This window comes from Callithrix jacchus, chromosome 10, assembly GCF_049354715.1.
Source record: "Callithrix jacchus isolate 240 chromosome 10, calJac240_pri, whole genome shotgun sequence".
NCBI classification, from domain to species: domain Eukaryota; kingdom Metazoa; phylum Chordata; class Mammalia; order Primates; family Cebidae; genus Callithrix; species Callithrix jacchus.
Genome location: NC_133511.1, coordinates 5,118,664 through 5,135,958, shown reverse-complemented (window position 1 = coordinate 5,135,958; position 17,295 = coordinate 5,118,664). Strand labels below are relative to the sequence as shown.

At 36.1% G+C, this 17,295-nt stretch overlaps 1 protein-coding gene across 2 annotated transcripts in view; it reads left to right on the top strand.

The window, feature by feature from the left end:
• The window catches only part of LOC118145584 (uncharacterized), a 440,827-nt gene that overhangs the window by 318,195 nt on the left and 105,337 nt on the right, over positions 1-17,295 (top strand). For both annotated transcript variants that reach the window (XM_078339361.1, XM_078339362.1), the window contains exon 7: positions 3,657-3,700. In XM_078339361.1, coding sequence (XP_078195487.1) covers positions 3,657-3,700 — 44 coding nt within the window. The remainder of the gene's footprint in view (positions 1-3,656; positions 3,701-17,295) is intronic.

Sequence of the window (17,295 nt, the reverse complement as noted above, 5' to 3'; positions counted from 1 at the left end):
AGAGTGGAAGAGATAATGTGGATATGTGAATACATGATTTAATATCTGCATTGACTTGACTACAGTAGGAGGGGAAAACAATAGGTCAATAGAAACTAGAAGTTACTTTGTATTGAAATGGCACTCATCCCCAATATAACATCATTTTCTGAAACACGATTTCTACCAAACACTTCTCTGGACCATTCTCTAAGGTCCAACCAGCTATACCTCTTACTGAAATTTAGTTCCTTTAAACATGGTTGAAGTTTCCTTAATTGATTTTTTTTTCTTGACTCTTCCCTTATTATTTCACTGCCCATTCTCCCATTACCTGTAAGGGCAGACTTCCATGTCAGAGCAGGGGGGTGTAATGAATATTTGACTCTGGTTAATTTCCTACAATATTCTTGGTTGCCCATATTTTTGGATTTAAATAAATAAAACTTTTTAAATAATTCTGCTCATATTCTTTACTTGTTTTCTTTCTCTTTACTTCTGCTTTGGCTGAACTGTTCAGCTACTGACAAGTAGTTTAACATCTTGTATTTCTACTAGATAGCTGTGATGTTTTTATTCCTTCTCTATAATATAATAGTCTGCATTATGATTAATGGTTTCCCAGTCAATATATATATATTTTAATCACAGTCTTCCTAAAAGACTGGTTTTATTACAGATTATAATCATTCATGCATCCTTTTCTACCTTTCTGACTCTCTTAGCTAACAAGAAATTACTTCTATGATACCTGAGTAGAGAAGCTGATTGTCTTCATCTCATAAAGACCTCAGGATTATAAGAAAACCATAATTCTATGTACAATTTCATTAATATTTTCTTCACATAAGATTAACATTTTGTCTTTAAGCTGTTAGGTGAAGTATCTACGTATTTTGTGCCTGGAACAAGACAAGTCCACTGGATGTGACAAGGCAGGCACCCTGTAAAAGTGAACTTGTGTATGTAGTCTTATTCATAGAAATAGTTTCCTTTCCTCCCTCCCTCTGGCCTGCCTGTTGCCCTCCCTCCCTTCCTCCCTCCCTCCCTCCCCCCTTCCTTCCCTCCTTCCCTCCTTCCTTCCTTCCTTCCTTCCTTCCTTCCTTCCTTCCTTCCTTCCTTCCTTCCTTCCTTCCCTCCATCCTTCCTCCATTTCCTACCTTCCTTAAAATGGAATTTACATAAAAGGATTTTCATACTGGAAATACAATATAAAAGCATGTGGTGATATGACTTCTCAGTGACTTGAAGGTGGGTTATTCCTGTTCTTGGTAGACCCTGTGTGTGCTTCTCCAGGCCACGTATAAAGCTCTGACTCCTCTTTCCTTCCTTCCTTCCTTGCTTTGTTCTGACTCCTCTGACTCTGTTCATTATTCCCTGTTCTATTTCATTCTGTTTCTGAACTTTACCTGGTTTCTGACATTTTGGATTTCTCTCTCTCTCTCTCTCCCCACCCCCTGCCCCACACTCTTTCTCAGAAAAGTGTGGGAAACTTTCTGGGGAAAAAAAAAGCACCTGAGAATGGTTACTGGGGAAAAAAAATGACTTCTTCTATTAAAGGTTTTTATCCTTTAATACTGTCTTAGGTTAGACATAACTTCTGCAATGGCACTTCTTTTTCCAGATAACCACTGCAGATAACCCCAGGTGACTTCTTCTTGCATTCACATAGTGGAGCAATTCCCGATCAATTCTACTGCAGTTTCTAGAGAGGAAATTCAAACAACTGGTAGTATATTTTACTAACCTCATTTTAGAGATGAGACAATTGAGACAGAAAAAAACTTACATAATTTCCTTGAGGCCAAATAGCATACTAGAAACAGATAGCTGTAAGGCTTAGCTCTTTCTGATTAACATCATTATTCCATATTTAGCTGCAACTTCTCCAGGAATAGAAATTCAGAAAATAGATTTTACTTCTGCAGTGATCAGATTCAAAAGCAAAGAAATAAATGCTTATTTCACTTTAAGCAGAAATTTATTCACAGAGCTAGATCCAGATGTGGTAAGCACATTACAGATGTGATGCAGCCCCTTCTAGAAATGGTAGGTGAGAAACATAGAGCAGCCTTCCCTGGTCCACCATAAATAAATCATTCATTAGATCTTTTGTAGGCACCATCTGTTGCAGACCCTGAGATAGGTGCTAGAGATACAAGTGTGAGCATGTCAGCATCCATGATCTAAATGACTTTTAGACTATCATAGGGCAAAAGTAAAAAAGGAAAATAAAATATTTCTGAATTCATTCTTGAGATAATATACACAATGGCAGTGATTTATGGATAAATGGACAGGTTGATTTTTCCCCATAAGTTTATAAATGACTTAAAATATGATGTGTTGTTAATCATGTAGTTTTCATGGTGGTAATTTTGCCCCAAAAGAAAGAAAATTGGTTATGGGGGAGGAGAACAATTCCTGGGTATTACAATGATTTGTGTCCCTCACAAAGAGCAACAGTACCTAAGAAGATATGCAATATGTCTATGGAATTAGAATTTCATTTGGAAGTGGAGGTGATTAAGAAAAGTATGTTTTGAAAGTATCTTTAGGAGGGAAATATGAACAAATGTTGAAAAACACTGGTTAACATCTTTTGGTGTTTGAGTCATTACCAGTATCTTCACTGGTTTATTCGAACTATACAAAATTATTACAAGTACCACGGAACATATTTATGATTCCTCTGTTTAGAAATAAATTGCACTTTAATATCATAAAAATAAATCATCTAAATTATCCCAAGTATTTTCTTTTGGAGGAGGGACTCCTTTTCAAACATTTATTTTTTAGATCTGGCAATAATTTTATTTTAGTCTGTGTACAAAATAAGCGAGTGTTATAGCTATGAAACATTTCTTTCCCATTTTTTGGGTTCTGTGTACTCATCATATATACTGTATAACTTTTGACCTTAAAGGAGTTATTCTCCTCATCAGATTTGCCAGCCTGAATATCTGTCTTTATTCTCAATATATTTTTCTGTTCTCATGTTGTCAATCAATTGTTAAGAACAATGCAAAATCTGGTTTTAATCTCAAATTACTAATGCTGTTTTTCTGTTGCTTCTTTAGACTTTTTACCTCTGCTCTGCCATATGTGATATCTAGCTTCTCTCACTGGAATAGCTTGTCTTCAGGTTCTTTTTGTTGTTTCTTTTTCTACAGCTAAACTTGCACCTGAATTTTTAAAATGCTTATAAATAATGGTTTTAGTCTATAAAATAAAAGGTGCTCCATAGTAGAAATAGTTGATGGTATTAATAAATAAAATATTCTATACACATTGAACAGAGTCAATAAATAAAGAACTGCCTCAAAAATTAGCAATTTCCCTCCCACTTAACATGTCTAAGTTGAACTAAATAGATCCTGGGCACTCTCTGTATTTATTTTTCACAGTAACATTACAAGGACTTAATAGAATGTCTGTAAAAATCATAAGACCTTAATACATGTGTTGAATGAATTCAGATGTTCTTTATTTCCAATCAAAACTTCTTAAGAGAGTAAACTATGAATGCTTTGATCAAATTATTGTCTTTCCCATTATTCATGGTTTCCCTTTCTGCAGTTTCAGTTACTTGTGGTCTATTGTGGTTCACAAATATTAAATAGAAAATTCCACAAATAAATAATTCATACACTTTAAATTGTGTTTGTTCTTTACAGTATGCACCATTTGAGTTCATCCTGTCTTCATCACAAGAAGAAAAGTAAGTAAAGTACAATAAGATATTTAGAGATACATCAATATCCCATTTATGAAACTTTATTACAGTATATTGCTATAATTCTATTTCATTATGTTACTATTAGTCTCTTACTGTGCCCAATTTATTAATTGAACTTTGTCATTGATATATAAGTATATAAAAAAAGCATAGTGTATATAGGGATTTGTACTATCTGCAGTCTCAGGCATCCACTAGGAGCTTCAGAAAATAATCCCCCTGGATAAGGAGGAACAACTGTGACTTATAGTCATTAACCTCTGTTTATTTAACTGGCTGTATCTGGAAGACTAGAAGATAAGAATTTGGGGCAGAAAACCTTAAGCATTAAAAAACTTCCCATTTATAAACTAAAATATAGTTTACAAAGGTCCTGATTATATAATACTGCCATCAGAGGCAGAAGCTTAATTTTGGTGGCCCTTTACGTGGGTAATTTTTCATTCAGGGTTTTGTGTTCTATTTATTAAAGAAGACTTCCTAATTTGCATATAATCCACTTCCCTGCAAAAGCTGGATTAATTCCACCCTGATGGCAGTAGTGACCGACTCTCAGCCCACTAGGGTTTCATGGCTCAGTCTTGGGGAAATTCCAGCCTACTTGATACAAGTGCCAAATCGATCTTTTCTCTTGCCTTTCCCTCAAAAATCCATCCTGCACATTCCTACCAGACAAACTTCCTAATGTCTTTTTCTGTTTCTATGACTTTATTTCTCAGGCATGTTCAGTTCTTTCCCTGGTCCATAAAATTAAGTTCTTACTCTGACTTTCAGTGCTACCTACCAAATGGCTGCTGTCTCCACGTGTTCCTCTTCCTGCTAATCCGCTTAGTATAACCTACCGTATGAATCAGGGTCCTCTACAGGGACAGAACTAATAGGATAGTTGTATATATGAAGGAAAACTGAAAACGTATTAAGGAGTATTAACTCACACAATCACAAGGTGAAGTCCCACAATAGGTGTCTGCCAGCTGAGGAGAAGGGAAGCCAGTCCGAGTTTCAAAATCTTAAAAGTAGGGAAGCCAACAGTGCAGCCTTCAGTCTGTGTCCCCAAAGCCCCTGGCAAACCACTGGTTTAAATCTAAGAGATCAAAAGCTGAAGAACTTGGAATCTGATGTTCAAGGTCAGGAAGCATCCAGCACAGGAGAAAGATGAAGACTGAAAGAGTCAGCAAGACAAGTCCTTCCATGTTCTTCCACTTGTTTTATTCTAGTCACACTGGCAGCTGATTACGTGGTGTCCACCCAGATTGAGGGTGAGAGTCTGCCCCTCCCAGTCCACTGACTCAATAGTTAATCTCCTTTGGCAACACCCTCACAGACACACTCAGGAACAATAAATACTTCGAATCCTTCAATCCAATCAAGTTGACACAATATTAACCATCACACCTATTCACTGAGTTAGGCTTTCTCCCCAGTATGGTATGTGTATCCATGAAGTGTTTCTTTTTAAATTTATTTTCTTATTTTCTTGAAATACTTGCTAGGGTGGCTCTAGATAGAACTGAAGCCATATTCTATGGTGCCGAACAAGGACAGGGGCTGATGAAAGCACGTGGCGTTCCAGCTGCCCCAAGATTCATCACTGTTAACCTGCTCCAAAGTAACTCTGGGTCTGTGTGCACCGCCTTTGCCCATGATTGCTTCATTTTTCTCTTGGTTGGCATGCTCATCTCAGATTTTTTAATTCTAGTTATGTATAGGACAAGGAGTTAAGCGCCAGCTCTCTAATACAGCCTGCGTCCGTATTATGAACAGATGATCATAAAATGTAAATAATTTCAAGAGATTGACAGATTTTTCTTAATCAAGAATTCAAGTTTGAGTGCAAAAGATATTTATCTGATTTAGCCATATGGATTATTATTCTGTTTTTTTAAGAGATTACAATTGGGAAAAGACAATGAATTTTAAGAGGAGACAAATATTTCCTGTGGCTGTATACATTTGGTTACATGTGAAACTTAAGGCATTGTATTGTATGTTTCTTACACGGTGTTTGGAGTTCCGAAGGACTGCAATATATCAATTTTATTCAGACTCTCTTTGCCTTCCTTTAGATTACCCAGGGATCACAAAGCATAACAAATACTAAAAAACAAGTGCTTCTAACAGCATCAATGGCCCCCATCTTTCCAAATCTGCCTGTAAAAAATTCTTCCAACAGGCTTGTGCTTAGCTTAATACCTCTGACTTGCAGGATTTCCTGAGTCCCGACTCACAGGCTGCCTTTCGCTACTTTGGATTTCCCTTTTTTTTTTTTTTTTTTTTTAATTTATTTAATTAATTTATTTTTTTTGAGACGGAGTTTCGCTCTTGTTACCCAGGCTGGAGTGCAATGGCGCGATCTCGGCTCACCGCAACCTCTGCCTCCTGGGTTCAGGCAATTCTCCTGCCTCAGCCTCCCGAGTAGCTGGGATTACAGGCGTGCACCACCATGCCCAGCTAATTTTTTGTATTTTTAGTAGAGACGGGGTTTCACCATGTTGACCAGGATGGTCTCGATCTCTTGACCTAGTGATCCACCCGCCTCGGCCTTTAAATTTAATATTTCTAAAATATTCCCATCAAATTAGCTTTCATATTCCTTGAAGGCGGTACTCTCAAGTCAGCATTTTGTTCAACAATGTATACTCTGAAGATCTTCTAGGTACAGGTTAAATGTGTAAACAGGTATTTGTAATCTTTCATTTTAAAACATGCTTCTGTTAAGACTTTTCCCCAAAAGCGCCTGCTCATCTCTTTTTTTATTTTATCAATTGTAGAGTGTTTCAATGAATTCTTTACTTCCCAAGTCTTCGCATTCTTCAGGGAATTTGATGTATTTTTTACCCTCCAGGTCATAAGCGGTTAGCTCCTTGGATCGTCTTCCATTTGTCAGTGTTCTTGATGCCATAACTTCTTTGATGTATTGTTAACGACTGAGTCGTGCACGCGCACACACACACACACACACACACACACAGCTACACATATATTTATGAGTGTTTGTATATATTAAGAAGAAGTCTAAGTACTTTGTACTTAGAATTGGTTTGGTTTGTTTTCTTGTTTTGTGTATTACTAAAACTTGGCATTGCTGTTTTCTATGTAACTAGTTCTTCCTCTCCAGATTGTTCAATTGCTCCTTTTGTTACCTAAATCTCAATGCTTTTTCCCACTTTATTTGTCTACCAATATTTACAAGCTATTTTGTCTCCCTGTTGTGACTTCACAGTCAACAGTGGTGTCAGAAAGACAGTTTCCAGTCTGTTATCATCTGTGAATATCATTAGTGTGGTGTTACTTACATCCTCTTTTAGCTCACTAATGAAGATGCTGGGAGATTGCACCATGCATCAGTTGTCTAGAGACAACACGGAGCAAGTTGTCATTTTCCTTAGTCTTTCACTTTTAGTCCTATATTGTGGCTTATTTACAAGCTTATATTTAAACTTGAGAAGTCATCGTCCTTGGAGTGGGCATAATTGTGTTAATGCATCATTTGTAAATTTCATTAAAAAATGGTCATAGGTGTTTAATAGGACTTTTTCTTCATGATCCAAAGATCGTTATTTTTTTGAAATGACAATAGTCAAACTTCAGGGGTTGTTTGCCTAAATTCATTATGTTGTTTGCATGGCACGTGAATTTCATGGGCATAGCAAACACACAGGCAAAACGTCATGTTTGTGCTTCTGCCCATGGGATGAATGGCAGTGCTCGCAAGACACTGCTCTTTATGCTGTGTATCTTCACCATTCCATTTCTTTTTTTCCATCTTATCTTCTTTCCTTTGCTCTTGCCAAATTTCTTTCTACTGAGTTCTCATATAACTTCTCCCTTTCCTCTAGACAATTGTTGGTACTTCTTGTATTTCAACTTGCCCTGTATTCAACTATAACTCTATAATCACACTTACCGTGGATAGTGTACCTCTCTTTACTTACATATCGATCATCACTCTATGCTATGAGCATCTAGAGGGCAGAAAGTTTGTCATATTTGTATTTATTCCTCGATGTTTAGCATAAAGTAGGCACTCAGTAAATGTTTGCCAATCAGTGAATTAACAGCTTGTTAGGGGACATCAGTAAAAGCCCTAATTTGAATAAATAAACTTTTTATAAGCAATTACACTGAAATGGCCCTCCTCCAAATTTGTCCTATTTGATTAACACTTTACTTGAAAATGCCAAGTTACCTTCTCTTCTCTACATAGATTCAGTGCAGTTAATTGTTCAGCAGAGAGCAAGTGATGCATAATCAATTACTGTTAATATTTTGATCTCTGAGTCTCTTAGAAAACAGTTATTTATTTTTTAAGAATGAAAACCAAATATCAAGGGAGTAAGTCTAATCAGCGTATTTTAAAAAATTATTACATGTTCTGTTTTTGTTAAAATGTTAGATGAATTTTCTTTACAGTTTTCATAACATTTGAGTCTATAGATACTGTATTGAGATTTAGCTGATGAATTTTGGATATTTTTTATTATCAGCTTTTCAATATAAATTATAACATTTTCTAATATAAATTAAATTCTATTTAGTAGATAATACTTCTTTGTGTGTATTAATAGGGTTCAAAAAGTATTTTAACTCAAAGTTTAAAAGAATGATTTTTTTCAGTTAACTGGAGATGAGTAGGATTTTTCTAACTTTGTGTATTCCACATGCTTTGCTCATGTTAATTTCCAGGTTGGCATTGTTTTATATACCAGGTGCATTTGTAAAGGAAAAAAGGAGGAAATACATGATTAACATTATTCCTCTAAACTAGACATCATGATAGTTCCCTGAGGGCAGAGATTTAGATAACCTTGACTTGAATCCTCAATTTTGTGGATCATGGAAAATCTCAATATTTATTACTCACAGAACTTTACTGAAAAATTAAAGGATTATGGAGAAATAGTAGCAAGTTGAAAGTTGCTTAAATATAGGCACATTCCATACATTTTATATCTTAAAATTATACCTCCACCCTGCCCTCTGCCAACTACCATTAAGACAACTGAAATTAAAAATCTAAGTTAAAACTGTGTGGTCTCAGCTATGAAAATTCATCTCAAGTCAATTCTACCAGCCTCCCCTTCTCATCAGATGACCCTCTTGGAGTCAAAACCCCATCAACACTGTCACAACGTAAGGCCTATTCTTTCCTATGGTATTGAGATTTCATTTTCTTTCTAGCTCATTTTGTTTAATCCTTTCTATTTGAAACAGCAATATTCTAACTTCTTTTGTGGTAAGGGTGCCTGAGATTTGTCTTAAGTAGGTATGGTAAGGCACACAGACACAGAAGCCATTGTCATGAAGGAAGAAGGTTCCATACTCACAGATCCCTAGAAACAGGCACAGCACATCATGCAGGGTCACATGGGGAAATACCAGAGTTGGTCAAGAGGTGAAGCAAGTGAGGGTAAAGTGGGCTAGATTCTATGGGAAGGAAGAAGCAAAGTAAGGTAAGCAGGTTTAGGACTGGTTAGTTTAAATAATTTCAGTGGGCTTTGGGACACAGGAACAGTTCCTAGTGGTCTGATATCTGGCCTGGGAATTAACGATTAAGGCAGGTAGAGAGTGGGCCAGAGGATAAGCATCCTGTGCGTCTGATAAAGGAAGTGATTGGGGATATAGGCTCTGAATTGATTGGTTTGTCTATGAAAAGTGCACTTGTAAGAAAGTCTTTTGCTATACCTAGAACTTAACTAACCCTAGGAGGGACAGTCTTTGCAGGGTCAGAAAGGTCCCAGGATATCAAAGCATTAAATACAAAAACTAGAAAATGTGGTTATTACATCTTTTCTTGTCCAGTGTGCTCAATCTGGTCATACCTTCCTTTAAGAACATTTAAAAATTGATTTTTTTCAAACCAACACATATCTATTATTTTGTGAAGTAATGCATGCCAATTTTGCTGTACATGATGATTAGTAGTCTTTTGTGGGTTTATATTTCATTTTAGTAAACATCTGTAACCTCTATAAATGCTCTATATCTCCTGCTTACCATCTCATTTCAAGGTTGCAATGAAGCAAGTTTATATACATACAGCATATGCACATTATATATACACAGAAACAATTGTTATTCAGTAGGCATTGAGAGTCATGTAATCTGCTTTGTAATTTTAAAGAAGCCTCACCTCATTGTCCTTTCTAGTACTTTAATAATACATCTTATGAAAAGTTTACCATAGGAAAATCAAAAGTCCTAAAGGTAAATTGTACTAACAATATGGAGGATTTCAGAACAAAAGAATCAACTGGGTTAATGGCCAGACAGAGAACTGTTTCTGAATCCACTTTCAAATGCCTCTCTGATATTGGAGTTTCTGTTTCCTGGTGGCCTGTTTACTCAAGAACCATAAAATTTTCTCTACAATATTAGTTTTAACTATTCCTCATAGCTTGAATGCCAGTATCTCATGAAGAAAAAACATTTCCAACATCAACAGCACTAGTTAATAAACCATGCATTGCTGATCTAAGAAAAACATAGCTACATATCCAAGGTACGCCTGTGGAGTATGGAGGCAACTAACAACCCCCGAAATAGGTATTCTCAATTATGTGCACTCACCACTCCTAAGTTGTAGATTGGAACTAACAAATACATACACATATTCTATTATTCTCAGTGCTTTGAAGGAATTACAGGCTGCAAAACAACTTCCCCAGTGAAATTCTATCATCAGCAGCTCATTCTTTTACTGTCTTGGTATGTTCTTTCATGGGATTACAATTTCTGTGCCCAATATGGGTAAATCTTAAATAAAAGGAGAATGGGGATTTCAGTGGGTCTAGAAGTGATAGGTGGAACAGTCTTTGTGGAGTAAAAAGAAATGAAATGTATTAAATAAAAATAAGACTTTCCAAATAAACAATATGGGGAAAAGTACAAATTGAAATAGGAATTAGGGTGCAGAGTAACAGATTAAAATGAAATCTGAGTTAAATACAATTTATGTATATTTATAGTTTTCTTTGATAGCAATTAGTGAGTGAATTGAAAGCACAGTTTGTGTACTCCCCAGATCTTTTGCTTAATGTTTTGGGACATTTCTATGAATATCAATTTCCTTATCTATCAAAGACATATAGTAATCCATTTATCATGGTGTTATTGGCAGGATAAAAAATATCAGGTATGCTGAGGTCAGGAGTTTGAGACCAGCCTGGCCAAGATGGTGAAACCCTGTCTCTACTGAAAATACAAAAATTAACAGGGTGTGGTGATGGGTACCTGAAATCCCAGCTACTTGGAAGGCTGAGGCAGGAGAATTGCTTGAACCCAAGAGGCAGAGGTTGCAGTGAGCCAAGATCCCGCCATTGCACTCCAGCCTGGGTGACAGAGACTCCATCTCAAAAAAAAAAAAAAAAAAAAAATTAGGTATGGAACCCAGGAATCTGTGACTTTAATATGTTTCCCAGGTCACGTTGCTGCATGCTAAAATTTGAGGGCCCTAAGCTGAAGGGAAAAAAAATGCAATTTTATTTGCAAACCAGGCTTCACAGGAAATCTGAGGTATTGAACAGCTGCAAATGCTCCAGCTTTTCCTGCCCCAAGGCTATGTTATTGGAAGGAATCCTGCTGTTAGAATATTGCTTTAAAAAATTTACTGAGAAAAGTGTTGCTACTACCCAAGAATTCTCTGGGAACACGTGTCTGTATTCTGATAGGCCTCCCACAGGGGAGACACCGACATTTTCTGATAAGGCAAGAAAGATGGGGAAAGACCTTCTAGCCTGTCCTCCTCTGTCAGCCAACATTCTTCCTGCCAATTCCTGAATACATTATTTTTGCATTAATTCACACTGAAACTTCAGTTGTCTTCTCACTAGAGAAAAAGAAAACTTAAAAAGACACAGCAGGTGTATTATGTTATTTTTCTTTGCTTTATTATGTTTAATAAATAACTTGATATTTTATTGCCAAATTATTTTTATTTATATAAACCAGGACAGTTACTGAGTAAAAAGGGTCTTAGTAAGGTTTAGAAAATGTGTTCACATCCATATAGATGTTTTACTATACACATATGTAGATAGATGATAGAAATACATACTACATACACATATACAACTCTCTATATGCATATGTATACATAAACTCATATGAACAGCAAACATTGTATATAAACACATACATATATATGCCTTCACAGCATGGAATTGTTTTACTTCACTTGTGATGGAGTGTCAAGAAACTAAATATTCTACTACCTATTAACAGATTAACTAGTTCTATGTAGATTTTAAACTAAATGCTACACTGTGTCCAGTCTCTTTTACTTTTTCTTTTTTTTTTTTGAGACGGAGTTTCACTCTTGTGACCCAGGCTGGAGGGCAATGGCGCCATCTCGGCTCACCGCAACCTCCGCCTCCTGGGTTCAGGCAATTCTCCTGCCTCAGCCTCCTGAGTAGCTGGGATTACAGGCACACGCCACCATGCCCAGCTAATTTTTTTTTTTTTTTGTATCTTTAGTAGAGACGGGGTTTCACCATGTTGACCAGGATTGTCTCGATCTTTTGACCTCGTGATTCACCCGCCTTGGCCTCCCAAAGTGCTGGGATTACAGGCTTGAGCCACCGCGCCCGGCCCCAAAGTATGTTTTATAATCATATTGGAGACAATTATCTGGCATTTGACTAAAATATTCTTAATCCCTATATCACAGTGAATAAGTATGGCTGACTTTACCTCATCTAGTAATTTTATACTGAATTATTAGTATTCTATTCAACAGTGCAAAAGCCACTACAGATACTGATTCAAGATTCTGATGCACAGAACCAATGGAAGCTCTAAATTACTTTTCTTTGAAACTTCTCGAAGCTACCTAATAACGAAATGGCAGATTTCTGGGTTAAGAGGCTTATGACTGCTTGTAATTTTAGTTAAGTTCTTCAATTTCCATGACACTATGCATTTTAATAAAAATAAATACTTCCGATTTCTTTTTCTATAAGATTCTAAATATGTGTATTTGAAGACTTCTTCATCATTTCCCCAATTTTAAAAAATCCTTTATTCTTAAGTTTGCATTGAATAGTTAGAAATCTAATCTAATAGTTGACGGCGTTTATAGCGGCGTAACACCCACTGTGGTACCTGGATTCACAAAGTCACAGCCTCACAAGGCAAACATCTTTTCCTCTCATTACGTTTATTACAACCAGGTGATTAGTGATTCACTGAGTTAAGCTTTTTCCCTGTAAACTTTAAAGAGAAAACTGAAAAAGAACTACGAGAATGTAGTTAAAAAATTAAAGGTGTACATTAAATATGAAAATAAATGAGTACGAATGTTAACATTAAATTAGTGAAGTGCATAATGGGGTTTCTGGTGCTGAAGAGACCACGGTGAATAAGATAAATATTTCGTGGCCGGGCGCGGTGGCTCAAGCCTGTAATCCCAGCACTTTGGGAGGCCGAGGCGGGTGGATCACGAGGTCACGAGATCGAGACCATCCTGGTCAACATGGTGAAACCCCGTCTCTACTAAAAATACAAAAGATTAGCTGGGCATGGTGGCGCGTGCCTGTAATCCCAGCTACTCGGGAGGCTGAGGCAGGAGAATTGCCTGAACCCAGGAGGCGGAGGTTGCAGTGAGCCGAGATCGCGCCATTGCACTCCAGCCTGGGTAACAAGAGCGAAACTACTTCTCAAAAAAAAAGAAAAAAAGAAAAAAAAATATTTCTTGCTGTCATAGAGGCTAACTTCTAAAATGGAGAGTGACAAAGTAAGTAAATAAATAAATTCAACAATATTTTGTAGGATTGTAAAAAAGATTACAAAGCAAACAGTCAAGGTGATATGCTGGGTGTATTGGAAATTGGGGGTCATTGGGCGGCACTTGACATGCTCAGTAGAGGAAGGTGTTTTTGAGGAGATGATTTGGAGCTAAGAGGAAAGGATGAGAAAAGGTCAGCCATGTGAAGAGCTGGGGAAGAGCTTTCAAAGTAGAGAGAATATTACGTGCAAAGACCTTGAGGCAGGCAAGAGTTTAGGTTTTTGATGACCAGGAATAAAATGAGTTTGCCTCGAGTTGTTTGGGCCTGGGGAGAATCATACAAGACTCATTAGGAGAGGTGGGCATGGACTACATGGCAAAACATGTCATTAAAAGGAAAACCAAAGTCCTAAGTATACATTTAGTGTTTATTCTACAGAAAAATCACAACAGACATTATTTATAAAATTATATTTCTCATTTTGCATTAAGTTGGATTCTTTATCTTGTTTTAGCAAATATTTGTTGTTCACTTACTATGTGCTAGACACTGTTCTGTATTCCAGGAATCGAATAATACATTAGAGAGACAGCTGCCTGCCCTCTTCAACTTGCCTGTAATTCTCTTTCTTTGTTTATACTGTTTTGAGTGCCAAAAGATGGCAGCGATAGCTTCTAGGTTTCCCATTGCAGCTCTGCCTATTCCTGGTTCTAATTTTGCTAACAAAAGCCTTACGTAGATTTCACTAATCATAGAAATTAACAGCTTCTATACCCTGACAGGGGAAAAAAAAAAAAAAAAAAGCTTTCCTCTAGTGAAGTGAAATTTTGATCTTATAGGAATATAATTTCTTACAGAGAGATGACAGAAAATGATAGAATATGAAGCTGTTAATGAGCCAACATCTGAAATGGGATGATAGCTATCCCCCAATGTGGACTTCCATTATTTCTGGAGGGGAAGCCATTCATTAATTTCTTGATGTTACTTAATATGAATGTTTATATGACGCATAATAAGACTGATTCAGACTTCTTAAATAATCCAGCATTTTCTAACTTCTAAATAATTTGGAAAAAAAATGTCAGAAATAGTTGTAAAATATAAATATGGCAGTTTATAACTTTTTAAACCTTTCTATACACACCTCTCACTGAATTTAAACACTGAAAGTCTCAATTGAGCTAATGTTGACAATAATATTTCAATTGTAAAATCAGTTTAGGGAACAGATAGATGTGTTATGAAAATTTGAAAGGACCATAGACTGAGAAGTAATTTTTTCAGTTTCAGTTTATTTTTGATTGACACATAATTTTACATATTTATGAATTGATAACTATAGTTATCAATAGTATATAGTAATTATAAGATAGCTAGAGGAATATTTTGAATGTTCTCACCACAAAGAAATAATAAATGTTTGCAGTGACGAACATGCTAATTATATAATTTGATTATACATTGTGTACATGTGTGAAGACACGATTTCCAAGAGCTCACAGAACTAAAACTCTGTGGGAATGCAAGAAAAGTGACTTGAGAAATAAGTACTAGATGACAGTTGACAATTTAAATAACTATAAATGAATAAGTATAAAGATGAAATTAAAATGGGCTTCATGGGTAAAACAATCAAGCACTATGACCTTTATGTGGGAAAGGTAAAACTCTCCTGAGAGGTTTTCTCTAAAGTACATCACTTTGACTACCCTAAAAGCATTTAAGCAAGGTCTGCTATTTTGTTTACAGTCCTAGGTGTAAAGAAAAATAACTTTGCTGTAGAGAGTCTGTACTGACAGGATTTTAATATATATGAAACGTAAACCCGGAAAAGTCAAATATGATGCCCTAAATGACTCCAAGGGTAACTTATAGGAGGAATTTCTCAAATAACTTCAGGTATGATTTATAAGTGTCATATATTATTTCATAATAGTTTTCATTTTATTTCTGTTTCTTCATTCCCTTTGGTTATAAAGAGGCATATGAGGTCACAGTGGGTCAAAGGTGTTATAGGTGATTTGACAACAGCTGTTCAATACCAGGAAAATAAACAGAAGTCGAAATCGTAGTTGTCTTCATAATTAAAGGCATACTTCAGCAAGCTGGCTTAAAAAGACCTCATACAATATCTTTAAATCAGACTCTGAATCAATGACTGCCATGTCTTCATGAAGCTTTAATAGCCATTCGTGTTAGGGGTTCCACCCATGTTCTTCCTTAGCACCCTGAGTATTTCTTCTATTTACGTGTTTGTCATACTGAGTTATGGCATAATAGCTAAGGCAACTAATTTTTGAGATCTTATTATGTTCTAGTGCTGGGCTAAATAAAATACTATACTATATCATATTATTAAATCTCTAAGACAAACAAACATCTGAGTTAAATTTTATTATCTCCATTGTATATGATGAAACCTTCTTTGAGAAATTAAGAATCTTGTGCCAGGTCACATGGCTAGAAAATTCTGGAAATCGGATAAAACTTGGGATTAAATCCCATGTCTACTTTTACTTTAAAGCCTCCTACTTCTATTTATTTGTCTGCCTTTCTGTTATGTTGCAAATTTTTATGAGGTCAAAGGGCTTAGACTTTCATCACAGGAATTTCAGCCACTGTCCGTGAAACATGAACAAAAGAAAAAAGTATAAAGACCAGCAATTAGAATTAAAATTAAAAAAAAAAAAACTGTTCTAGTGATTCTGCACTCTTAGAAATAAATGACACCTTCCTTGCAGTCTTATATCCAAGGAAGTTAATTTTCCTTATGTATTTGAAAACTGAAGACACTAATATGCCACAGTGAACGTAACACAAAAATGACACAGACTTTATAATTAGTGTTCATTCTTCACAGGGATAGGCAGGATTAAGGTCTAGTTAATCAAATGAATCATATTTCCTGAATGCTTGTAATTTAAATCTATGTGGCTGATTTGTCTTTACAAGAAGCAAGGAACAAGTAGGTAGCCCCACAGACAACTGGTAGAAGGCACTGAAGCTAGATCCTATACAGCTACAGGCCCTTGGGTGTTTTTACCAACTTTCAGCTGCCGTCCTGGGGTACACTACTTTACCCAAATCAAGGAATTGAGAATCCTACGTTTGCAGAACTAACCGCCAACTAAACTACACATGCCTGGACTGTATTCTTTCAGGCTTTGTGGAACCTTTGTGCACATTTTAGCAAGCTGCTCAACTTCCTCTGCTTGCTTCTTTTCACTTACTGAATGGGGATTGAGTAATAACTACGGTCATTTTAGAAGTTTATCTGCATTAAATAAACCTCCTTTCAACACTCTAAGGTAGCGGCTAATTATTTTTCTCATTTTACAAATAAAAAAACCAGAGACACAGTGAAATAAAGTAGCGCTGAATGTGGCAGAGCTCGTAAACAATGGAGCTTGGAGCCAATGCTAGCTTACCAGACAAGGCTTAACTCCCATGGACAGCCACCATAATTATATTATTTCAAAGGTTTCTGTGGGCTAAAAAGGTAGTTTCCAAAAAATACTGATGTCTGGCTTCCATCCCCTGTGCATTTTGTTTCATTGTTATCAAGTGAAACTCAGGCTTTCGGATCTTTCAAAACTCCCCAGGTGATTTTAAGGTTCACAGTTTGGAACCAGTGACTTAAAGACTTTAGCAGAGAGTGTGACACACAAAGCGATGGTGATACACGTTATTTCTGTGAACACTTCTATTACTATTAATGATATCATTATAAACTGGTGTAAAAGCAAAACAGGTGAATCATTTTTTTAAAATGGTAAAATGTAAGGCAAGTACAAAACAAAATGAAACAGCAAATTAAGGGGCATATGGCCAACATGGTTTTCTATTAAA